The sequence below is a fragment of the Amphiura filiformis genome, chromosome 1, assembly GCF_039555335.1.
Source record: "Amphiura filiformis chromosome 1, Afil_fr2py, whole genome shotgun sequence".
Classification (NCBI taxonomy): Eukaryota; Metazoa; Echinodermata; class Ophiuroidea; order Amphilepidida; family Amphiuridae; genus Amphiura; species Amphiura filiformis.
In genome coordinates this window covers 67077846-67105296 of record NC_092628.1, presented here as the reverse complement: position 1 = coordinate 67105296, position 27451 = coordinate 67077846, and the positions used below count along the sequence as shown (strand labels likewise).

General features: G+C 37.1%; 1 protein-coding gene across 1 annotated transcript in view; it reads right to left on the bottom strand.

The window, feature by feature from the left end:
- Positions 1–27451, bottom strand: part of LOC140151530 (uncharacterized) — a 44253-nt gene extending 16802 nt beyond the window's left edge. The window contains 2 exon segments of the mRNA XM_072173906.1: positions 1940–1993; positions 27224–27451. Coding sequence (XP_072030007.1) covers positions 1940–1993; positions 27224–27312 — 143 coding nt within the window. The 5' untranslated portion in view covers positions 27313–27451.

Sequence of the window (27451 nt, the reverse complement as noted above, 5' to 3'; positions counted from 1 at the left end):
AATTCTTATTCAATGTCTGGGTTGCTTACTACCTGGTATAGAATGACAATGCACTTCAACACAATGTTAATCATGGTGGTATTAGCAGGTTGTGGCTAATTTGTTGAAAATGTGCAGCTGAAGAAAGCACAAAATGAGTCACTTGCATCTTGATTAAAAGTACCATCATGTACATGGATGAATACATAATTAATTGTGCCTGCTTCAAATTCTTCATGTGTGAAAAGGTCCCTACATCTGTTCAGTGGTAGGCTACTTTTATGTTCCTTCAATTTACCACTTATTTTGTGACCAACGTTTGAATTGTAGTGATGAATTTTAGCCAGCCCACTCCATCAAAATGTGTATTAAGCTATAAACCTTGATGTACATTCTTAAAACATACATGTAGTAGATAACATACAATTATAAACAAATCATTTTCAATCTGCCCTGCTTTTCCTGTCATATCACAGTCCATCCATGTGCACAAGGGGAACATCCTGGAAGTTTGGGTTGGTTTCCTTCCTGTGTTTTTGCTTTCTTTAAAAAAATATTACTTTGACTGATAACTTACAGAAACTGATATAAAATAGGGAAAGATGTTAATGTGTAAGTATGTCTGAAGTGAAAGAAGGGAGATAGGGAACTAGAGTCAACAGACGCTGAATACAAGCCGCAATTTGACCCCTATAACTTGACCCCTGGGTTACGGATGGGGTCAACTGCTCTTACACTGTGCTTAGGATGTCATAAGAAATATTCCTGGTGAATTTCAGCTTAATCGGAACTTATACATCGATTTTGATTTTTTGAAAATGTTTGATTGACCTTTTGACCCCTTTAATGACCTTTGACCTCAATGTAAAAAAACCTTATGTACACCGACAAAATGCATTGTTCCAATTTTAATTAAAAAATTCTAACATGTTCAGTTCTTGAGATAAAAATTCTTGAAGTTATTCAGCTAAAAACAGGAAGTGACCCCTTAATGACCTTTGACCCCCAAAATAAAAATACCATGCATACATCAGGGAACACCAATTCATGTATGTTGGTTATATTATTCTGGTCTGTTTACATTTTGAGATAAAATTTTTTTGAACATTTTTGGTTTTTGACCGGAAGTAACCCCTTAATGACCTTTGACCCCAAACCTGTAGGCATCCTAAAGACCCTGGCTAGTAGCAATGCATGTGTGCTAATGGCTACTCTCTGCTATATATTTTGTAAAGACAGTGATTTTTTGAATATTTTTAGCTTTCAGACCGGAAATGACCCCCTTAATGACCTTTGACCTCAATTCTTTTAGGAAGTTTTAAGCACTGCCACATGTTGATTCATATGCATGAGTCACATGATCATTGCATGAAATTTGTGGAAGGAGTAGCATTTTTTGTGAAATCACACTTTTGACCATTATAAGGTCAAGCAAGGACCATTATAAGGTCACAGCAAGGTCAAAGTCAAATGGAAGGTTTGGCCTAGTCCAGTGGTCATTTGGCTCAAGTATGGTTGAAATCTGTCGAAGCATAAGAGAGCTAGGGCGAAACGTGGCAATTCACGCAAAATGTCACGAGGTTGCCAGAAGAAGAAAGAAAGAATAAGAAAGAAGAATTGAGAAGAGACAGAACAAGCCGACATCCGTCGTCGGCTTGTAATCAGAATGTGAAAATAGCTCAAACCTAGATCCTAGTTTTCTCATTGCAATGTACATTGTACACAATCCTGATGTTTGGTTTAAAAATAATATTTTGTTATAGCCAGTTAGCTTAGGAACTTCTTTTGAATTATTTTTTCAATGATGCATCATTTTCATAAAATTCAAAAGCAAAACCTGTTCCTGTTTCACAATGGCCATAATGCCTGGACCTCAAGCCCATGAAATACAGATGACTGCCAGTATGTTGTAGGTTGGATAGATGATAGATCCTGCTTGAGAGAACACCTGTATGCTTACCTTTCACTTAACCACTTGTCTGTTTGGATTGGCGAGTTGAACCGTAACTTGGGTCTGCAATGAAACAAAATAAAGAAGGAAAAATTTAGACAGGTATATGTTAAGGAATATGTTTTATCCAAGTCTTTGAACATTACTGAGATTTCTAAACACCACTTGATGTGGTAGTTAATACAAACATTTATTTCTGAAAGAAGACATCTGTCCACATAGAAGTACAAAGTAAATAGACCTCGGAAACTGGAGGTATGAGAATAATAAATTCAGTGCAATGCTTCTTTGGCGTGCCAACTGCTGCGCAATTTGTACTTGCCGAGCGCACCACGCTCGTTACGCGTCGCCTGGCGTTCACGTGTGATGCAAAGTATCAACCCCCGATGCCACAGATTTGGTTTGTACTTCTATGTGGACAGACTGTGCATATTTTCTGAAGAGTATTAAGTTGCCTCAAACAGGTCAAAGACACAAATACCCTTCACACAACTTGACGACCACCACCTGTTGGTCTGTAATAAGAGAATTGAAAACATGCAAGCCGATTTCTGATTCCAAATGTAGACTTTGGAAATTTACCTGAAATAACTCTAATCCATTTCTAGTGATAATTTTTATGCTTTTATGCAGAAATTTGTTCCACACAAATGAGGAACAAAGTGTAGACCCCTTGTCATTATTTGCAAATAACTTGCACAAGGGGGAAGCTTGAAACTTTGAAAGCAGGTTTGTTTTTACCCATTTTGTAAATCAAATTGCTGTTTTTTGTAAATATACTTGTGTACCCCTCCTTGAGAAAATTCAGGCTCAAAATGTAAATAACCACAATACCTACTGTATATCACTCCTCAAATCAGAATCACTGCTCATAACCAAAGAGATGTAGGGCTACTGGGGTAGTACTTAAAATATGTATACACACTGCATATTTCTGGTATAAAAGTATCTATCCTATCATATAAACCAAAGACAACATTGAGAGTGGAAGTGAAAACAAAGACAACATTGAGAGTGGAAGTGAAAGTTGTGAACAGTTTTTGAAGATCAGGAAGTCATTTTTCAATGTGGGCATGACAGCTTGGCTGTTTCCTGTTGATATAGTAGTTTCATACAAGGAAATACGATTCCATACCAATATCACCAGAGATCACAGAGAAGCATTCTCTTCATGCATATTTGAGCATTGGTAAGCAGTGGTTTCATATGAAGATTTATAAAGATTGCAGTCATGAAAGATCAAGATCAGAGATCAAAATTCAAGTACATGTCATCCCTGAGTGGCATCAGTTTGTTTCTGCTATTCAGAGCATAAGAGGTTGTTACAGGTCTTTTCATGGGGGGGGGGTCACTCCCATTGTGGCCTGTACACCATCCGCGATAATGAAAACGCGTAAAAAGGGTAGTTTTTCGTGGGGAGCCACGATACGCGCATAACGCGTTTAGGGTGTCAAAAACATGAAATATTGGAAAAAGGGTAGCAAAAATATTTTGCAATTGCTAATCTGTGAAATGAAATTTAGGGTATGATGCAAATAATAAAATCCCTGTTTAGGGTGTGAAAACACCTCTTTAGGGTATCGTTTTAACCAAGGGTTAAATCCTTGTTTAGGGTGCTTTTCAAAAGTTGATTATCGCGGATGGTGTACAGGCCACAATGGGAGTGACCCCACCCCCCCCTTTTATAGGGACATCTGTTAAATATCACCAAAGATACTTGTATCTTTGATATCAAACACATTCATTTTGTTGGGTCACACACACAACTTTCCTTGTTGAGATGCCTAGTTCAATCATCCTACTTGAACTTCCATACTGCGTGCTTTTAAACCAAATACAGTAACTTTGAACAATCATGAAATGATCTGTATCAGGGTTTGTTCCATAGGATTACATAGGTTACTCCTGGAATTAATGCTGACAAAACTTAGTCAAAAGGTGATCGATACTGTTAAATAGCATAGACCATTTGATTATAGGGATTTCCAATACAAATAATGAAACTCACTTTCAAAACTAATATTGTTTAGTTAGCCTATTAAAAAATTAAAATAAAATTTACTTTGCATTATTCAAAAGAGAAGGTTAGTACTAAATGGGGTATTTAAGAAGAAAAACACCTCACATTCAACTTGTATGGTTAGAATATTTTGATATCCCATGATATCCAGACATATTAAAGCATTTGTTTAAACAAAACTGAAAACTAAGCATTTGGGTAAACATTTCTATGTTGACACTAAACACTAAAGCCAGATACAACCCAATGTACAATGCACTACTCAATGCCTTCCTATATTACCAGAATCCTAAAATTTGAAGAAAAAATGTATTTTGCATACAAATTCAATATTTTGAAGAGATCAAGCATGATTTTATCCTGCAAGATTTACAGATTGGCAACAACTGTACTAAATGAGCTCATACAGTTAACTTGTTGTACTATACGAATGCAAGTTAGAATATTTCAAGCCTACTCATAAGGAACAGTAATATTTGGTCCAATTACCAAAATATGGATCATGTCAACTTTCATCAAAGTCTACAGTTCAAAGGCTAATATCCTAATAATGAGCAAATTATCGCTGGTTTGGAGCCTACGCATTTCTCGTTGCAAGTCACAAAAGGTGTCGTTACCATGGCACCTAGAGGTATTTGGGTCTGACGGTTGAGTAAACAAGTTTGAATTTGATATTCAGCAAACACTGTGGCTTGGGAACATACCTGCAATAATAATATCATAGTGTAGATCCAAGTACAAATCAACCCATTTTTTAAAAGCATTTATATGCATGGTTTATTTGTAACTATAAAATAAAACCAAATGTAAGGGACTTAATAATAATACCCTAAGTTATAAATGAGCAATGCATTAAATTTGTGAGGTAGGATGCGTTTCATTGTAAATGTTTCTTTAATTGATCACTCAATATTTAAACAAAGGCAGGGTCGGTGTCAACAGTAATTGATGCTTAGTGTAAACATGAATTAAATTTATTATCTTTCTTAAACAAATCATATAATGATCAGAACCAATTACTTGCCTTTTATGACTTGTTAAATCAGGGATATAAGCAACCATGAAAGCTTACTCATACTATAATCATGGTCAGCACTGAGCTCTAAAAATTTGAATTTCTTGTCAACAAAAAGACTGAAAAAAGGGAGAAGCTGAAGATTCTAGACCCATCAGTTCCATCCCATCACAAAATACAAAATGTATACAAGTGACACTTCAAGAGCACAATGAATTTCTGAAAACTTTTGGTGTGCTTCCTGGCATACATTGTTATTTCAATTCCATGAAATCAGGAAATCCTAGCACTAATCCTATCTCATCCCTTAGGTTTAGTGATCTGTCTCCATACTATTCTCTGATATCGTATGCTTTTCAGGAAGAAGCAGTCAGACATGTATTCTACTGGCTCCTATAATAAAGCGAGATATGGATAGGCGGTACACCCGTTCTCGATTATTGCAGCCCTCTCTCATTAAAACACAGACCTTCTAGGGTCTGCGATTAAAATATCTGGGTGGAAATTCCATACTCAGCTGGGAGTCTCAATTACCTTGTGATTACATGGTTCAAACTGTAACCATTCATTTGGAATCAATACTAACAAGAGTTCAAATCAAAGCCTTGTGTCTTATTATTATATCCTAGATGCACTTGCCCATAGTTACACACACTACACAAAGTGACAGACAGACACACACCCACCCCACCACCACCATTTACCCCAACCCACCCACCCACACCCAGACAAATAAACATCTTACTTGCACATTTGGACACTGCATAAAAATCAACCTCTGTAGTGCAATCATGATTTGTACTCCAATCAAGCAAATGAAATGACTTGTAAAATGCACAAAACCTAATAATTTCAATTAAATTTTCATCAAACATTTTTGGTATTTTGCTTAAAATTCCATATAAATTGGAATTAAAAGTTTATATTTAAAGGAGAAATATTCTGTTTCTAAAAACAATAAAAATCTTCATGCATAATTACTAAATTTGAGCTAAACAACTTATTTTGCTTGATTATGACACAAGGCTGTGAGTGTTAGGTGTATTAATTTAATAATGCTATAAAAACAATTCTGTGTTATGAAAATGTTTCACTGATATGGCACATATTTTGGGAAAATCCAGAATTATAGGCATGGGTCAGATCCATATCCCTGGGAAGGAAAAACCTTGCATACATGCCTTTTCTCTGTTAACTATTTGGCAAATAGAGAACATTGAACAGTAACAACATTTCAAATTTGACTGTATTTTTATTTTGCAGCTGACATAAAGCACATTAGCATTCCTTGCCAAATGAAAATATTGTCTCATTTGAAATAGCTAACAGTGCATTTCACTAAAAGCGAAAATGCCCATGTTTTTGGACTTTGATAGGATCGTAACTAATAAAAGACGCAAGTTCTGAACACAGCCAAATGCTGGAACTCCCTCTCCATACAGAGGTCTTCTTCTTTTGGTTAGACTGTAGTCATACCAACCATAGGGGTACATGCCAACCAATCCTTCCCACACTGTCCCATAGGCCATTCTACATATTAGCACACAAAAGGTATTTTAATTAACAAGATTAAAATGTTTAACACTTTCCATGCTTCCTGCTTGCTGCACTTGCTGGCATGAATGATAATGACCTCGCAGACAAAGTGTGTCCTCAAGCCAAATTCAGCTGAGGACACATCAGTCCATATGGGAGTCAGTCAATATATCAACAAAGGGGAATTGTTTCAAGGGTATGATGATTGATGAACACTGTATGATGAAGGGGAGGCAATATAAAAACTGTGTTAGAAGGTAATATTGAGGAATAGATGCCACAACATGTAGGGCCTATATTTTGTTTTTATCGGGATGTACGACATGCTAGTCTATAAAAAATGTGCATTGACAAACTAAGAATTTTACTTCAAACCCTAAATCACTTGATTTGTTGGGAGTTACATTCTTTCATCTTCTAGCTGTCCTTTTGCACCAGTGTACAATTTTTCATTTGGTTCATTTTTTTCTTTAATGGTCACTAAGCTCAGCAACCACTCCCGCGGGTGTCACTCCTATTGTGGCCTGCACACTATCCGCGATAATCAACTTTTGATAAGCACCCTAAACAAGGATTTTATTCCTTGCATCAAATTTCATACCCTAAATTTCATTTCCGCGTATTAGCAATTGCAATTTGGTACCTTTTTTTCCAATTTTTCACGTTTTTGACACCCTAAACACAATACGCGCGTATCGTGCCTACCCTCGAAAAACTACCCTTTTTACGCGTTTATATTATTGGGGATAATAATAATTCTGAACATAATAATAAAAAATATGTATATAATGGTAAATAACTAAATCTAAAAGTAATTTTAAACGCTACTGAATTTGGTACATTCACTGGATCGTTGAGCTGTGAAACTGAAAGTGCTTCAGTGAGTGTACCAAATTTACTGTAGCCTAGAAGTTTGAAATTACTTTAACAATTTTTGGGATCGAGAAGTGTAAATGAGATCTGACATTTTGTATTTAAAAATGTTGTTGTAGTGTTTTTTCATATAAAATGTTAATAAAAAACTGTTTTTTGACCTTCATATAACCTAACATTTAAATATTTATATTGAATAAAACCACAGATCCTGGAAAGGATCTGTGATAAAACCAAAGCAAGATAACACAAGTTACATTTTTGTGTTTGCTGGGTTATGCTTGAAACAGCACATACAGGTATGTAAATTGTAATGGATATATATCATTGCCTTTTATTTGGCACAAAATAATACACATTTTGAGAATGTGCTTATTACACTGTTACAGGGTTCGATTTAGAAAATAAAATGTACATGCACAACTCCGATTTTTTCCTCAAAATGGGCCAAATAACACAAAATTTTGCATGCACAGGCAAAATTCTACATGCACAGAGCCAAAGTTACATGCATTTGTGCATGTAAAACCCCTCTAAATCGAACTGTGCACTGTTAATTAATTTTACACTACAAAAAAATAATACAGGGTGTGCAATGCATTTGCTAATATAACAGTATATACCTGTAACCCATACCTCAGGGAGGTAGGCCTACAAGAACATACTGCCCTCTATAGGGATACCCCAAAATCCCATCTACCTCTCTACCACACCCTTCAGTCTGGATATACATCTCAACATGAACAGACTCATCCAACCATCATACCAGCAACTATAACTCATCCCCAGCTATAAAATCTCTAACTTGGACATGGATTCTGTTGATTACCACCAAGGATACCAATGATTTTGCATTTTCTAAGTTTTCTTCAACTAGCTGGACCATATTCTCATCCCAATTCTAATCTTCAATTAGGAGGACCATATTACCCTGCTCTTTAATTTATACTGGCTCTTTCAGGTGAGTTTTGTTCAATGACATTACTATTTTCTAAATTAAGGTTAATCATGCAAATTGTTTTAAGTTATTAGCAAATAAATATCATTATTTCATAGAAAGAAGAACTAATTAGGCAGTTGTCAAATCAACAATCACATTGAAGAAATTATGGAATATAATTTATTACTTGATGAATATTCGGTCATGAACTTTTTTCTTCAATAAACGCTATTTGTTTATCAAACTTTTACGATCAACAATGCAACCATTACATGTACTTTAGATGTTTACCATAATAATCAATGAGTAATTACATTCTCAAGTATCACATTTTTGCATATATATTTTATATACTATTTTGCATTGACTCCGATTTCTACGAATAAGTGTTAAGCAAGTGTAGTTTCCTCATTTAATATATTTTTTGCTTTTATAAATAAGGAAATCTAAGTATGTTCTTTCAAGCTCATTTATGATTCCAAAGATCCATTTTTCTAAATTCAGTATACACAAGTTAATTTGCACCATCCTTTAACTGTATTATTTTGATAACTTCCTAGAAGTTAGTTTCACATTTTAAAAGCATAAAATTGTGACTATGCACTGAGTTATACAGTGCCTAATATGCAAATCCTTTTTCTTAAGTTAAGAAAAGTCTTTTTAAACTATCTGGCCAATGTTTTGATAAAAACCATCCAAATTGAAAGGGAGGTATTCCTGCTTTATGCCTCTAACAATGGAATGGCCTTGTGTGTATATGCTAAGAAGTTTGGGTGCGTGCAAGTAACTTTTGGGTGTACAAAAGCACCTTATCTCTCCACCTCAATAGTTTTCAATGATTAAAGTTCTAAAGGAAATCATTCAAATACACCTAGATTGGGTGCTAAAATACACCTTATTTATCAAGCACTGCTATGACTGATGATGTTATGGTATCAGCCACTCCCCAGTTTCTAAATTGGCACATTCCTTAAAACTTTATCGAAACTAATTTTGATCATGCTCACAAACCTTAAATATTATTGGACTTTTATACAAAAGAGGTGTAGGCCTATAGTTTAAATTTTTACTATCTTGATTGATTTTGAGCATTTGATTATATATTTTGAAGTGCCACAATTCAATTAATGAGTAATGCTATGCTACATAATTCAATGTGCAATGAGTTATGCTTAGGCATTCATGTTTGTTATTTTCAAACTATTTTATTGTGAATCAAGATATTATTATTTTTCCTATCTTGATTTCTATTTTTATATACTAACCATGTGTGACTGATGTTCAACTTTCATAGTATGTGAACTCCTTTTGTAACTCATACCAGATAATTCTGTTGATTTTATGGCGTGCTTTAAAGTTTCTTAAACTTTTCAAATTATGGTACTGCCCAAGACAAACTGACAATTTAGCTCAATTGCCAGAAGGTAGCAGTATCTTTAGAGCTGAGTTCACAACTTATCCTATGAATATTGTACAGATGTCACAATTGTCTACTAAATCTTTGATATGTAAATATTGGAAATAAACATAATTTCCAAGTGTTCACCTATAAACATAATGTGAAGATGAACAGTATATTCCTTAGTCAGGGGAATAATTATTATTTGACAAACACTAGCATTTCTGTCTATGTAATTGAACTCATAGACCTCAACGTTAAGTGCTGTGTTATTATTTTGGATACATGGACGTGAACTGTGATCTGAAAGACAAATTTATTGTATTTGGCTCTTTCAGACCCCCGCCGCACTCTTCCACTGTCTTACAGAAGTCAGGACCAGAGCGACGGATGTGGAGCTGATCTCCTGTGAAATTATATGAACTTTTGCTAAAAGAAACCGGTTACGCGTATTATTTTTTTTGGGCCCAATTACTAACAATATTTTTGTAGATTAAGATTCGTATACGATATATGAAATACCAATATATTAACTAATACCAACAATGGCTTCCACTTTTGTTTATTTATTTATACACATTAATTAAGTGGTTATTACCTATAACCTGGGTTACAAATTGGGGGCTCGTCCGGGAACTATTGTTGGTTGTTTTAAACAATTGAAAGCATCTAAATAATTTTGCAAAGTAAACGCCCAAAAGTAATTCACACACTCTAATTAAAATCAATTTTAACCTGTTCAATTCCTAAAATCAAATCCAGTTTAATTAAGCTTATAATAAGAATTTCTCCCATTGAACATTTTATATTAAAATTTCATTAAATTAAACATTTAAAACAAATCATTTTTAATTGAACAAAGTTTTAACTTGAGGAGCCAGTACAGATTAAAGAGAATCACAACCCGTCAACAACAACAGCAAAATGTCGTCTTCTGCAAAGCTAGTTGTTTACGGCCTGGATTGGTGTAAATCCCAGAAACTTCTTTCATCACATTGCATCCTACTCATCGGCAGGAAAACCACTATATCCACTGGGGATATATATAAGAAGCTCTGCTACTTTTTCCCAGTGGAAAACGTGAACAGATGCGAAGAGGAGGATTCCTACGGCTGGATGAAGACTCTCGTCCTTGTTGAGATGCCAGTCCCTACCAAAGAGGCTACTCTGCCAAAGACAGTACAGATGGAAGTGGAGGGAGTGAAAGCAGAATTTCAAATTGTAGAATTAAACCATCTACCTAGCCATGCATCTACACCTAAGTCCAGTGCATCCACAGCTAAGCCACACCCTCCCAGCCAGACAACACCCAATAAAGATCTGGCAACCACGCTGTCAAGCCTCTCGCTGGGGATCAACTATAGGAAGTTGAGGGTCTTCTCAGGGGACCCGGAGCGTGTGAAAGATGAAGACGTCTTCACCCTCTGGATGACGCAAGCCAGAGCTCTGGTGGAGGAAGGAGAATCTGCCGTCTCTGAGGCTGAGAAGAAAAGGCGCATAAGGGAAGCACTTCGGACACCAGCTCTGGATATCATAGAGGATCTGAGGCAGGAAAGCCCAAAGGCTACAGCTAAGGACTACTTGACCGCCCTAGAAGTTGCTTTTGGGACCACCCTCTCAGGAGAAGAGCTCTACCACCAGTTCCTAAACCTCGACCAGAACTCCGGAGAAAAACCATCGGCGTATCTCTGTAGACTACAGGCATCTTTGAGACAAGTGATACTGAAGGATGGGGTCAACACCGACCAGTCAAACCGAGTTCTCCTGCGGCAGTTCATCAAAGGTACTCTCTTTGACCAGATGATGCTTGTGGACCTACATCTAAGAGATAAGATGGAAAGCCCACCAACCTACCTGAACTTACTCAGCCTTGTGCGTCGGCAGGAGGAGGAATATTTTGGGAGGTCGAAGAAGGTTAAGGCTACCAAGACCAGTAAAAGTGTTCTATTGGCTCGTCAAGAGGCCGATAAGTCCCCCTCCACCAGTCATGATGACGATTCATTGGTCAACAGAATTGCCAGACTTGAAGGCATGTTCAAGTCTTATGCTTCAGCTCAGCAGGCAAACATGTACCAACATCAAGCCGCTGATGAGTCAACTGGAAGCCACACTTTCCAGCCTGATTGGGAAGCAAGGAATGGAGGTCGTCCCAACTTTTGCTACCGGTGTGGTGAAGATGGCCATATGTCACGAAAGTGTGACCAAACAGCCGATCCAGAAAAGGTCAACAAACGCCTTATCAAATTCCTACATCAAGGGCAGTCGGGAAACTACAGAAGGCATCAGACAAGGAGCGCTCCGATGCCCAAGAACCACTAAAAATACCAGCTCCAAATAATGACTGCGATGTTCCCCAGGGCTTGGTGGGAGAGAGCATAACAGATATATGTTTTGTAGATGGGACAGCCTTCCCATGTCTTCTGGACAGTGGGTCACAAGTTACTGTCATCAGCCTGTCCATCTTCAATTCCTTGGAAAAGGAAATGTTCCCTCTCTCCGACCTTGTCCTGTGGCATGGAGGTGGCGGTAAACTACCATACCTGGGCTGGACAACCATAAGACTAGGATTGAAACACAACTCCGTAGGAACCAAGCGGCAGTTCGACACCCTGGTTCTGATCGTTCCTGATAACCCACAGAACCATCACCAGATCATCATCGGTACAAACACAGGCCTCTTCGATCACCTCAGGATGGCGTGCAGAGAAGCTGCTGGTGCCAGATACCTGCAAAAACTGCCCATTCATCAGTGGTGTGCTTCCGTCTATAGGAAAGCCGAGAAGAAGGAACGATTAGGAGCTGATGGCTTACTCGGAGTAGTGAGGTCAAAAGGTTCAGTAACAATACCTGCTGGAAAGACTAAACGCCTCCGTGGATCCTTCAGAAACCCACTCCGAAGTCAGAACATAGTGTTGGTGGATGCGCCAAGAAGACAACAACATGGCCTTCTGCAGACATCTTATGTCACAGAGATTGGCAAGACTGCCATATGTAAAGTCTCAGTGGAAGTCACAAACATCACTGATTCTGACATATGCATTCCTGCTAATGTGGCATTGGCTGAAGTCATGGTTCCGGATAATGTCAGTCACCCGAATGGCATTGATACCAGACTGAATGCCACCTGTGCAACCACCAATGCTACTTCGAGTAAGACCATTGATCCTCCAGCCTCTACCGTGCATGACCTACCCTTTGTCTGGGGTCCAGACATTTCCCCTGAACAGAAGCAAGATATCCTGAGGAAGCTGAATGAGAGATCCGAAGTCTTTGCCAGACATGAGTGGGATCTTGGGTCTACTACACGGGCACAGCACGAGATCAATCTCGATGACGAAACGCCATTCAGAGAACGGACTCGGAGAGTGTCACCATCAGATCTCCGTGATCTTCAGGCTCACATCCAGGAATTGTTGGATCACAACATCATCCGTGAATCAAAGAGTCGCTACGCTTCTCCCATCGTGTTGGTCCGGAAGAAAAATGGAACTCTGCGAATGTGCGTCGATTACCGAACTCTGAACTCTAGAAGCGTTCCGGATCAATACACAGTCCCCTTGATCAGAGATGCTGTGGACTGTCTAAGTGGATCCAGTTGGTTTTCTGTCATCGATCTCAAGTCTGGGTTTTATCAGATACCCATGAGGGAAGAAGACAAGGAAAAGACAGCATTCACTTGCCCCATAGGATTCTACGAGTTTCAGCGCATGCCTCAAGGTATAAATGGTGCTCCTGCCACGTTCCAACGACTGATGGAGTCCTGCATGTCAGGGCTGAACTTCTTGGAGGTCCTTGTGTATATGGACGACATCATTGTCTTCGCAAAATCACGAGAAGAAATGGAAGTTAGACTTCTAAAAGTCCTTGACAGACTGCAGGAGTGTGGACTGAAAGTATCACCTGAAAAGTGTCAATTCTTCTGTAAGTCTGTAAAATACCTTGGCCACATTGTGAGTGAATCTGGAATACAAACAGATCCAGAAAAGGTGTCTGCTGTTGCGAATTGGCCTCGACCTACTAATGCTAAGGAGTTGCGGAGCTTCCTCGGTCTAACCGGCTACTACCGGCGTTTCATCGAAGGCTACTCTAAGATAGCTGGCCCTTTACATGCATTAACCAGTCAGTTTGGATACACTCCCAAGCGTGGCAAGCAATACAAGAAGATGCAAAACACCCTGAAGAAAGCCACCGAACCATTCCATAAGCTCTGGACAGATGAATGTGAGAACGCTTTTGTCACTCTTAAGCAAAAGATGACCACTGCCCCAGTCCTGGCGTATGCTGATGTAATCAAACCATTTGTACTGCATGTGGATGCATGCCGAGAAGGCTTAGGAGCTGTCCTCTGCCAAGAACACCAAGGAAAAATGCGTCCCGTAGCCTACGCTAGCAAGACCCTGCAGCAGAGTGCCAAGAACTACCCTGCCCACAAGTTAGAATTTCTTGCACTAAAGTGGGCCATCACAGAGCAGTTCAAGGATTACCTGTATCTCGCCAAAGGAACCAAAGTTCTCACTGACAACAACCCACTAACTTACGTCCTCACCACTGCTAAATTAGATGCAACTGGACATCGCTGGCTAGCAGCTCTGGCAAACTTTGACTTCACCATCCACTATAAACCAGGCACAACCAATCAAGATGCTGATGCATTATCTCGACGTCCCATTACTGGTATTAATGGAGACCTTCAAGACCAGAAGGCCTTGAAAAGCAAACTGAAGGCCAAGTTAGTAGATCGTGATTCGTCACATGAGACTTGCACCCGAGAAGTCCTAGAAGCAATATTTGCAAAACATCACGTTTCTATGTTGCCACATGTGTCAAACGACAGTGACGAAGATACCTCGGACAATGATGATTTTACTCCATACGCATACTCTGTCGGCATGGCACCTACTGGTATCCCTGAAGAATATGATGCTTCCTCCTTCGACCTATATGACAACTCTATAGATTGGGAAAAGGAACAACTGGAAGATGACGTCATCAGACAAGTAAGGGAAGCTGTTAAGTCCAAACAGAAACCAAAATTAACAGCGGAACACTCCCAGGAGTTCAAACGAGTACTACGAGAATTTCCGAAGTTTCGAATTCACGATGGTGTACTTTACAGATGTGTGAATCAATCTAATGGTGAACTCCATCGACAACTTGTCCTTCCATCTAAGTTCAGAGAGCATGCGATGACCTCACTGCACAATGATCTCGGTCATCTTGGCATCGAACGCACCGTGGCATTGGCAAGGGCTCGCTTTTATTGGCCGCGGATGGCTTTTGACATAGAAGAGTGGGTCAAACACTGCAGAAGATGTCTAGCAAGAAAATCCCTTCCAAAGAGAGCAGCACCGTTACAGCATATTAAGACTAATGGTCCAATGGAATTAGTCTGTATGGACTTTTTATCACTTGAGCCTGACAAATCTAACACCAAGTCTATCTTAGTGGTCACGGATCACTTCACAAGGTACGCTCAAGCCTTCCCTACAAAAGACCAAACGGCCAGTACTGTCGCCAAAGTTCTGTGGGAGAAGTATTTCCAACACTATGGACTGCCAAAACGTCTTCACTCTGACCAAGGTCCAGAGTTTGAGAGTAAAGTCATTCGACAACTTACCACAATGCTTGGAATCAAGAAGTCACATACTACACCCTACCACCCACAAGGAGACCCGCAGCCAGAGAGATTCAACCGAACTCTTCTCAATATGTTGGGAACGCTGGAGAGTGATCAGAAGGCTACATGGAGCCGACAAGTTGGAGCACTTGTACATGCTTATAATTGTACTAAGCATGACAGCACAGGTTACTCGCCCTACTTCTTGATGTTTGGCCGTGAAGCCAGATTGCCCATAGACTTGTGTTTCGGCATCAGCCCAGACAACTACTCTAGCAGTGACCATAGTAAATATGTCACTGGACTCCGACAAAACTTGAGAGAAGCATATGAAATAGCTACCAAAGAAGCACAGAAGCACGCAGCTGCAAACAAACGGAGATATGACCAACGTGTGAAGGACTCTGAGTTGCAACCAGGCGATAGAGTGTTAGTGAGGATGGTAGGCTTGAAGGGCAAACATAAGCTGGCAGACAGATGGGACCAACACCCTTACACGGTTCTGGAGAAGTACTCTGATCTTCCAGTTTATGTTGTCCAACAAGAAAATGGTGATGGCATTCGCAAAACCCTACACAGAAACCTGTTAATGCCGATTGGTTATCTGAATCCAACTGATCCAACACCTAAGCAAATACCAGCCAAACCCATCGCTCAGAGAACCCGATCCAAGATCTCCAGACCTAATCAGCCAGTGGACTCAGACGAATCGGAGGAGGAAGATGATACCATTACGATATCCCTGCTCCCAGCTCCATCTGTAACACTGCCAAATCCTCCAGCATCAGCATGTCTTCCAGACATACCAATTTTATCTGACTGTGTAATTTCTGATAACATTGATGACTCCACATCAACAGATAGTGGGAGTAATCTCCGTGCAGATGCAGACATCTTCAGGCCAAAGCAATTTACACCAAACATAATACCAGCTGATGTGCCAGACACCCCCAGGTCATTAATCCAAAAGTTGACGGGACAACAACCTCTGCTGGAGAATGAAGAACCTGCTTTGGTTAACGACCACATCCCAGAAGAAGAAGACATGGAAATGGGAAGCGATTCAGAGGAGTTGGCTGTAACCGCTGACACAGAACCACCGCTAGACCAGGCAGCAGCACCACATGAGTTACCTCTTGATAATTCTGTAGTCAGAGCACCAGCCTCTTTGGAAAGTGACACCCAAGATGATGTGATACCAGATAATCCCCATCAAAGCCCATCAAACCTGTCACCTGTTGGAATCCCTCTTTCAACTGAGGAAAATCTGATCGGTACACCTCAAGAACAAGAGATAGATCGAAACATTGAACAGCTTACTCCAACTCTTCCGCCGTCGGAATCTGACGACATTTCAACGCCAACAGCATCCTTGGAGAGCGACCCCCAACCAAGCGATTTGAGAGGGAGATCTCAAGACCAATACGACAGCGTCAACCCCCAAGGAGGTTGAACTATGATACTCTTGGCATCCCATCTCTTTACTCAATACTGGCTGAGCTAGGAAAGAGTGTAGCTTCGTTGGGACAACTCAGCGTTAGAGAGGGGAGAGTGTAACCCATACCTCAGGGAGGTAGGCCTACAAGAACATACTGCCCTCTATAGGGATACCCCAAAATCCCATCTACCTCTCTACCACACCCTTCAGTCTGGATATACATCTCAACATGAACAGACTCATCCAACCATCATACCAGCAACTATAACTCATCCCCAGCTATAAAATCTCTAACTTGGACATGGATTCTGTTGATTACCACCAAGGATACCAATGATTTTGCATTTTCTAAGTTTTCTTCAACTAGCTGGACCATATTCTCATCCCAATTCTAATCTTCAATTAGGAGGACCATATTACCCTGCTCTTTAATTTATACTGGCTCTTTCAGGTGAGTTTTGTTCAATGACATTACTATTTTCTAAATTAAGGTTAATCATGCAAATTGTTTTAAGTTATTAGCAAATAAATATCATTATTTCATAGAAAGAAGAACTAATTAGGCAGTTGTCAAATCAACAATCACATTGAAGAAATTATGGAATATAATTTATTACTTGATGAATATTCGGTCATGAACTTTTTTCTTCAATAAACGCTTATTTGTTTATCAAACTTTTACGATCAACAATGCAACCATTACATGTACTTTAGATGTTTACCATAATAATCAATGAGTAATTACATTCTCAAGTATCACATTTTTTTTTTTTTTTTTTATATACTATTTTGCATTGACTCCGATTTCTACGAATAAGTGTTAAGCAAGTGTAGTTTCCTCATTTAATATATTTTTTGCTTTTATAAATAAGGAAATCTAAGTATGTTCTTTCAAGCTCATTTATGATTCCAAAGATCCATTTTTCTAAATTCAGTATACACAAGTTAATTTGCACCATCCTTTAACTGTATTATTTTGATAACTTCCTAGAAGTTAGTTTCACATTTTAAAAGCATAAAATTGTGACTATGCACTGAGTTATACAGTGCCTAATATGCAAATCCTTTTTCTTAAGTTAAGAAAAGTCTTTTTAAACTATCTGGCCAATGTTTTGATAAAACCCATCCAAATTGAAAGGGAGGTATTCCTGCTTTATGCCTCTAACAATGGAATGGCCTTGTGTGTATATGCTAAGAAGTTTGGGTGCGTGCAAGTAACTTTTGGGTGTACAAAAGCACCTTATCTCTCCACCTCAATAGTTTTCAATGATTAAAGTTCTAAAGGAAATCATTCAAATACACCTAGATTGGGTGCTAAAATACACCTTATTTATCAAGCACTGCTATGACTGATGATGTTATGGTATCAGCCACTCCCCAGTTTCTAAATTGGCACATTCCTTAAAACTTTATCGAAACTAATTTTGATCATGCTCACAAACCTTAAATATTATTGGACTTTTATACAAAAGAGGTGTAGGCCTATAGTTTAAATTTTTTACTATCTTGATTGATTTTGAGCATTTGATTATATATTTTGAAGTGCCACAATTCAATTAATGAGTAATGCTATGCTACATAATTCAATGTGCAATGAGTTATGCTTAGGCATTCATGTTTGTTATTTTCAAACTATTTTATTGTGAATCAAGATATTATTATTTTTCCTATCTTGATTTCTATTTTTATATACTAACCATGTGTGACTGATGTTCAACTTTCATAGTATGTGAACTCCTTTTGTAACTCATACCAGATAATTCTGTTGATTTTATGGCGTGCTTTAAAGTTTCTTAAACTTTTCAAATTATGGTACTGCCCAAGACAAACTGACAATTTAGCTCAATTGCCAGAAGGTAGCAGTATCTTTAGAGCTGAGTTCACAACTTATCCTATGAATATTGTACAGATGTCACAATTGTCTACTAAATCTTTGATATGTAAATATTGGAAATAAACATAATTTCCAAGTGTTCACCTATAAACATAATGTGAAGATGAACAGTATATTCCTTAGTCAGGGGAATAATTATTATTTGACAAACACTAGCATTTCTGTCTATGTAATTGAACTCATAGACCTCAACGTTAAGTGCTGTGTTATTATTTTGGATACATGGACGTGAACTGTGATCTGAAAGACAAATTTATTGTATTTGGCTCTTTCAGACCCCCGCCGAACTCTTCCACTGTCTTACAGAAGTCAGGACCAGAGCGACGGATGTGGAGCTGATCTCCTGTGAAATTATATGAACTTTTGCTAAAAGAAACCGGTTACGCGTATTATTTTTTTGGGCCCAATTACTAACAATATTTTTGTAGATTAAGATTCGTATACGATATATGAAATACCAATATATTAACTAATACCAACAATGGCTTCCACTTTTGTTTATTTATTTATACACATTAATTAAGTGGTTATTACCTATAACCTGGGTTACAAATCTCTACAGGAGAAACTTTTTTTTTAACAAGACACTCCATGAAAACATTTGATAAACCCTGACCTCTGCATAAACTTACTGATCAGTCTTCAATAATTTTCTAAAGGTGACAACTTTTTTCACCAACCAGGTGAAATGTAATTGGTCCAATGTGGTAACTTTGTGCTGTAAATTACATGGTTGATGAATATGAATGGTGTAACAGCCAATTTGACAGTAATTGAAGTAGAAACGTTTTATTTGAGCTGCTCAACAAGTTGATTCAAATATGGTGACACAATTAATATTTACTGATACATGTATGGTTGTACCAGCTGACTGTACAACCCTGGTTATTCAGTTTTGCAGGGCTATTGTTTTATCAGGGAGTTTTCATATACGTACTTACGATCATTCTCTGTTAAGGTTTCAAATTCGAACTTCATACATGCATATTCGGACTTCACTTCACTTTAAAAGAGCAAGCAAATCTCAGATTTTGTAATTTCAGTTTATACAATTAGACACATTTTGATCAAATGTAATGTATTTTGAGATGCAACATCTTTCTTCAAGATGATTATTTTCATCAACCTATTTATAGCATAAGATGCATATAAGGCCGTGTAAAATTAATATTTTGGTTCTCGTCCCTCCCTCCTCAATTTCTGGGATTTGTCAGATTTTTTTTTTTTTTAGATTTTTCAATTTTTTAGACTTTGGAATGATTTATGAAATCTTCATACATATAAATAAGTTTATTAGAGAACAAGCATCACTTCCAAGTCTTTTTGTGGTACTCCCTCGGTTTATCCCTCAGAATCTCACATTTGAAAAAAAAAAAAGGCCTCGCTGTTTCCTCGAGCACTGTTGGAGAAGACCGAAAACTACTGACAATGCTAATTTTACATTGAAAAAAAAAAAAAAAAAAAAAAAACTCCTCCCTCATCAATTCATGAAAATCCTCTGGACGAGAACCAAAACATTAATTTTATACGGCCTAAATTGAAATCCTGTTGACTTAAATGGTCATATGATATTTTAAAAGCCATTATTATTATTTTGATACAATGTAAATCCATACCATAGGCCATCTGACTCTTAAAGTAACATAAAACTACAAATGGATGTGATGAATTTATACTCCTAAATATTCCTATTCTGTAAGCATCATATCCATGAGTCATCTATCCTACAGCAGGGGAGCACCAATACAAGTCACATTGGACACCAGACATTTTTCAGCAATTTTTAACGGATGTTTTTTTTTTCAATTTCTTATTCTAATCATAGACTCTGTATGAAAAAAGAACTCTATTCTAATTGGGTGAGGAGCACATCATATGATCATTTTAAATGTACCGTACATGTAGCGGGGGCCTTACACAAATGCAAGGCTATGTTGACCCACTGGTAGAAATGAGTGAAGCATATATCTAAACACATTGTTGCCATCCCCTTCCTTTTCTACTGACCTTAAAAGTTAATAATTATAAAGCTGACATTGCGATTTGGTAGTTCACAGCATCTTGTGAATGGTAGTGAGCTTTGGCAAAAATTGCATTGATCATTTCATAGTGAGTGTGTAGAAGAATTCAAATATTCCAGATATACTTTTGTAGGTCCTGTGGTTCTTGAGGTATGTTGTCAAGTGTGCTGATACAAGTTCATACAGGATGAGTCAAAAAGAAGTTAACTCATGTTTGAGGGGCTGCAACTCGAGATCTGCAAAGAATCTGCTAAACATAAAAATACCACTGGAAAGAGCAAATTCTATACGTATAAAAAAAAAAAAGAATTGTTGAAATTGCTCACAGCAAACTTAAGTTATACTCATTTGAATACAACCACCCATTTTTGTAGCTGCACACGGCTGATTGATTTTCATCCATTTCAATCTCGACGAATCAGCAAAGTGCTAACAGGATTTATTGTTGAAAAGACAACTTTTGCTTTTAATTAATATTCAGCAAAGGTACTATAGTTTGTAGGGATACCAATTTAAGTCTTTACGAACGATCCAGCAGAAGCTTGATTGGGGAATGCTGGGTAAAGGATTGAGCTGATCTTTGGTCTTGCTGTAACGCATGTCTAACTCTAGCAATGGTCACTTGTGATCTAGCAGTTCATGGTCTGCCTGAAGCTTCCGGCTGTCTGTTCCTTAGTGTCCCATGCACATTGAGCTTGTTCACATTTTTATATACTTCTACCTTACATGAAACCCGGTTAGCTGTAGGAAATTGGAGACGAAAAAGACGCTGAACTTCAGTGGGACTCTTAGTTTCATGATACTTACGACAGAAACGTGCGCTCCCGTGCTTGATGTAAATTGTGGTGCCATGTTGTCATTTGGCCCATTTTATTATAATGTAGTGCACGCAATGAGGTAAAATTCATATTGAAAAGAGCCATGTAACATGTAGGAATTATTGATCGAAACCACACCTGCCACAGAACTTTATTTGCATTTGAATATCGCGCCTTACCAATCAATATAACAGGTATGCCCCTACATGGGAAGTGAAACCGTGTGCAGCTACAAAAATGGGTGGTTGTATTCAAATGAGTATAACTCGAGTTTGCAGTCTGCAATTGCAACAATTCCTTTTTATTTAGACGTGTAGAATTTGCTCTTTCGAGTGGTATTTTCATTTTTAGCAGATTCCTTGCAGATCTTGAGTTACAGCCCCTCAAATATGAGTTTACTTCTTTTTGACTCAGCCTGTACAACAATACTTTTGTAAACTTAAAACAACAATAATCAAGCAAGTTATGATTTGTAGCATGAACTTTTGCAAAACATCAAAGTGTTAATTTTTGTCAATATATTATTGATGTAATGAAAATCGATTTTTCGGCTGCTTCAACCAACAATACCTCATCTACCCATAAAACCTATCCTCACCCACCCCAATATAATTGCATAAAAATCACACCATTGTGTTCAAAACATCTAGACATGTTATGATGCATGAGTGTCAAGCTTCAATACCCAAACAAAGGCAATTAATTAACACCAGCAACGATCTGCCCTATGGCTTGTTACCCTGGACATTATGTAGGCCTATGTGTTTGCATGCAAGAGAGTGAAATGTGTAAATTCAATTTTCTTCCTTATAATTTAAAATAAAAGTTCATCATTATGCCTGGAAAACTGTGGGTATTCAAGAATGAAGCTTATTAAAGAGAAATATTTACATTTGAAGGGATTCTATTTTATTTCTGATATGAGAAATGCATGTACACTTGTACAGGGCCATACACAATTTCTACAGACCCAAGTACCATCTGCCAATAGATGATTTGGAAACCAATTCATTGAGAATTGAGAACTGTATGTATCCTACAAATTACATAGTATTTTGATACTACTTGGGGCCCAATCTAAAAACAATAAAGCTTTTCATCTATAGCTGGAACCCCATGTAGCAATAATAGTGGGGTATTTATAGTGAATAAGCAAATTATTTTTCTGAAATAACAGGCGTTCCAGTTTGCAGCCATAAACTCTGACAAATAAAATAGGAAATATAAGATAATCAATTGCAATTATTTAAATTGAAATCTCCTGCAAAGTTGCCCACCATGCCCTGGCCAGCTACCTGTATTTCATTTTAAAATGAACTTATAATGAGGCTATTGGAAGTCATTAATTGGAAAGCTCATTGACTAGATAAGTCTATGACTTTGCACTTCTTTTTATTTTGTAATTAATACAATATAAATTTACTTCCTGTGTTGACATTGTTATTATTCACTAATTTTACATTATGCCAAATCACATGAAAAAACAACAACAAAAAACAAAACAAAAAACAAAAGAAACAGAACAGAACATAAATAAACATTTTTACAATAAATAAAATCATTTTTGATTTTCAACTTCATTAAAATATCATTATGCTGCACCAAGTATCTTTTCCTATGACCATCAATGCATTTTTTCCCAAACTAAGTTGTATTTTATTCAACTTCAATCAAAATTGCTTTGATGACTCTAGTTTAAAATAATATATTATCTTAGCGCTGCAACATAAGAGCATTTGCCACGTGGAACTTCCTGAATAACAGTTTAAGTTACAGACATACAACATGTACTGCAAGTGCCCACGTACAAATTTCTAACCACTAGATCATACGTAATTACAAGTCTGCCGAATTCGCTGATGTAATATCCTTCCTTGGCGACCTAAATGACTAGGAAGACAGGGCTTCCCTTCCACAACACAACAAAATGTATGCCTCACAACATGTTTCAGGTATGTCGGAGACCTGTGTGAGCACAATGGTATGAGGTATTAATCTTCCCATACACTGAATAGTATTATGAAATTAAAAGCTAACAATATTTTATGATTATATTACAAATTTAAATTTATTTATTTATTTTAATTTTATGATATCAAATTGATAATTAAAATTTGTTCTTAAACTGGACTTACTATTTCAGTAAGTAAGGTCATGTTCACATATAAATTATTTACCCGGGACCCGAGTTAACCCGGGTTGTACCCGGGTCGAAAAAATTTCTGTTCACACTATAGCCACTCTGAAGAAAATTGACCCGGGTTGATTATTTTGGCTAAGCCTACTGGAAAATGCAGGCGTGTACATATATTCTGTCATTGACTATTAAACGTTTAATAACAGGCTATCGGCCTAATTATGCTCATTTTTATTTTATTTTCTAATTCCACCTTATGTAATCTTATCTAGTTGCTTCTTGTAGCTGTTTTGGGTTAAAAACTCAAAAAAAAATAATTGTTACTTCTTGATTCAATAATACTAGTATATTATATGCATGAAAATAACTTTTTTTATCTCAGGAATAGAGGTTTATTGATTTTATTGCCAAAGAACTGAATCATTCTTTTCCCAGTGCAGACAGAAACAATAGAAAGTGAGTGATAATGGTTGTGTTTTCTTCTAATAATGCGGGTCAAACAGTGAATTTCTGTTCACACTACAATTAACCCAGGTCATACCCGGGTTTGACCCGGGTTGTAACCTACTCTTTCCTAGGTTGAAAAAAATTGACCCAGGTCGATTTTTTTGAGGTTTTTTCCTGTTCACACTTATAATCAATAATGTACCCGGGACCCAGGGCAAAACAGGCATAGTGTGAACACGCCCTAAGTATAGTAAGTCAAGTTGAACAGATTTTAATTATCAATTTGATATTAATTATACCTGGATGACTGAGAATATACAAATATTTTATGCTATAATTTTAAAATGTAATTCATAGAATTCTCCCTGAATATAAAGTGTAAAGTGGCAAATTTCTGTTATCATAGATAAAATGAAGCTTCCATGATGATCACATCAGAATCAAAATAATTCTACTTCTAGTGTATAATCACAGCATGTAACTATCTAAATTTATGATCTCATCTATATATCAAAATAATTCTATATCACATGTAATTATCTATGGCACACACAAAGACATGTATGGTAAAAGAGTACCGTACTGACGCGAGTATAGTCCCACCTTCGAGTAAAGTCCCACCCCCAAACTTTCGTCCCACCCCCCTCGTATTTATTTTAATGATATCAAAATGCATTCAAATTCAATGCATTTTGAAATCATTAATAGAGTATGACATGAATACAAATTATCAATTTTCATATTAAAAATACAAAACATCATTTTTTAATATTTTTTTTAGGTCAACCATGAATGATCCTAGCATTTAGGTCTAGGTCCAGGGACACTACAAAACCGAAAAAATAAAAAACTTTAAAAAAAAATTTATTTATTTATTTATTTTTTTGAAATTCAAGTATAGTCCCACCCCCAATTTTGAAAAATGTTCACCCAAAAGCGGGTGGGACTATTACTCAAAACAGTCAATACGGTAATATCATTAGGATTTAGTGGATGGTACATTGTACATGCATCCAATAATCAGTATTTGGCCACCTATAAATGAATCTCTAGACTTTAATCACCTATGCATATTAACAATCAAGCTTGTATTTACTAATTAATTAATTCCTGCACATCCTGCTGTACACAGGTAGAAGATCCGGTACGACACAGATCTGTAGATTCTTTCTGGGATAATGAATGATTGATCAAAACATAATTTAGTGCCCACTCATTTCAGCAATACATACATCCATGTTTGTGACATATCAAAAATGTTTTGTCAATTTTCTCAGGCCTAGATGTACACCATTTTCTGAAAATTATTGCTATGAAGCGTGAAACAGTATTTTCTAATTTTCTGAGGCACTGGGTTCAGGGCAATTAAAAAATAAAGCCAGATTATGTGGTTACACCAACATAGCAATACTGATTCTTGCTCAGATCTTGGATAATGACAACCTGTTTACTCATGGTAATGACTGATGTCATTTTGGCATCAAAATAAATGACCTGTAACTGAAAATTATTGGATATGAGCTGAAATTTGGTCAGAAACATGATGTGTGTTTTTTTAAATATCACATTGGATTGGTGATTCATGGACCATGCCCTGTGGTCCCCCTTATTGGATGCTGGTATGTGTGAGAAAGGTGCTCTCTGAATATGTTTAATTTCCTGGCAAGAGAGATAAATTTCCCTTCAACTTAGCAGGATTTCTCACCATTTCTGTTGTATTTCTTTATTCAGAAAAGTAAAATTTCCCTCCAAATAACCAAATTTCCCTGCAAGGATATTGCCAAATTGCCTATTTTTCCAGGGCTGATTTTCATGACAGGTTTTGACTAGATACTTGAACTACCAAGGTCTCATGATACTGTTTTATTTTATGGTTCAAAACCAAATAGGTCTCAAGACTAAAAATTCCTTTAAAAACTACTGTGTCACACATCACATACATCACACTTGATACATCATTAAACATACGGTACTATAAAAAACAAATCACAAATCAAATGATGCAAAATATTACTGATTGATCAATCTGAGCTGCTAGCCTGCTACAATAATGATGACATTTCATGAAGAACAAATTGTAATTTACAAAGTAAATACAACATGTGGTTATGTTATGGCATGGTATCCACTTGAGGTAACTATTTGAAGAGGCATGAATCTTTGTTGCTAGTACACCCATCACACACAAGTGAGATGGATGTTGGCAAACATGAAGATTGGTAATTAAACACAAACATCACAAAGATGAAAGCTTACTTTGCAATACATGTTCATGATGTTGTTGCAGTAAGTGGAGACTGGGCAAAAGTAGTATTGATTTTTAAAACATTTGTATAAAATAATGTTACATTTTGATGATCACTTTGGTGATGGGTCATCATTCACTTGAAGTAAATTTGAATAAGCTGTCATCAATAACTTTTCACTATAAATGCAAAAGGTATGTTGTTAATTCAGTGTAAACACCAATTTACACAAATTGTAATTTAGGCCTGGCTTATTTTGTCTTATACCTCAATTTTCAAAAGATGTTTCAATAGTTTCCATGACTGTTTTGCTGGTTTTTCTCCCGTAACTTGTGCAAAAAGCATTTTACTATGTCTATTTTATTGGAATTTGCAAGTTAATTGGGTGCTGGGCCATCCATAAATCGATTAACTCCTTTTGCCAAGTGTAATGTAAATGTAATATTTAAAATACCCCGGTACATAATAAATATTAGGAATAAGTTTAAATGCAGATATATCAGCAAGACTTGATTTCTAGATTGTCCATTTTCAAGGTATTGTTGGTACACACCCCACATTTTATATGCATCTGTCAAAACAGTCAGAATACAGAGTCCCACATTGAGCTAAGTACTGTTTTAGTCACAATCACATACATGTACACTGACCGTTTTCTTTCATGTCAGAGGTCAGAAATGAGTATAAAAGCACTATAGCAGAAAGAAACGGCTATAAAAAATATCATGCTGAGAAAACGTTGGCCACCTAGCTGTCAAGTCACATACATTTTGGTCACTGTGAATATGATATTGGACATGGTATAGTGCCAGTGGATGCATGGACTTATAATGTGTGTACATGCTATAGCTATTGGTACCTAGAGATCATAGTTGTATTGTAAAATTCATACCTTTGGTTTGTTTTCCTCACTTGGAAAGGGCTACCGGTCTTCCAAGCCTGCCTCACTGCCTGCTTGCTGTTCACAGGGGTACGATCCATGGTTAAAAATCCACAGGAAATATGAAATTATATAGATTCCACTCGTTCATCAGTGTATTAGACAGACATGTATACAATACATGTGAGCGTGTATACATGTATGCATTCAGGTCACAAACGGCTTGGCTTGTGTTGTGTT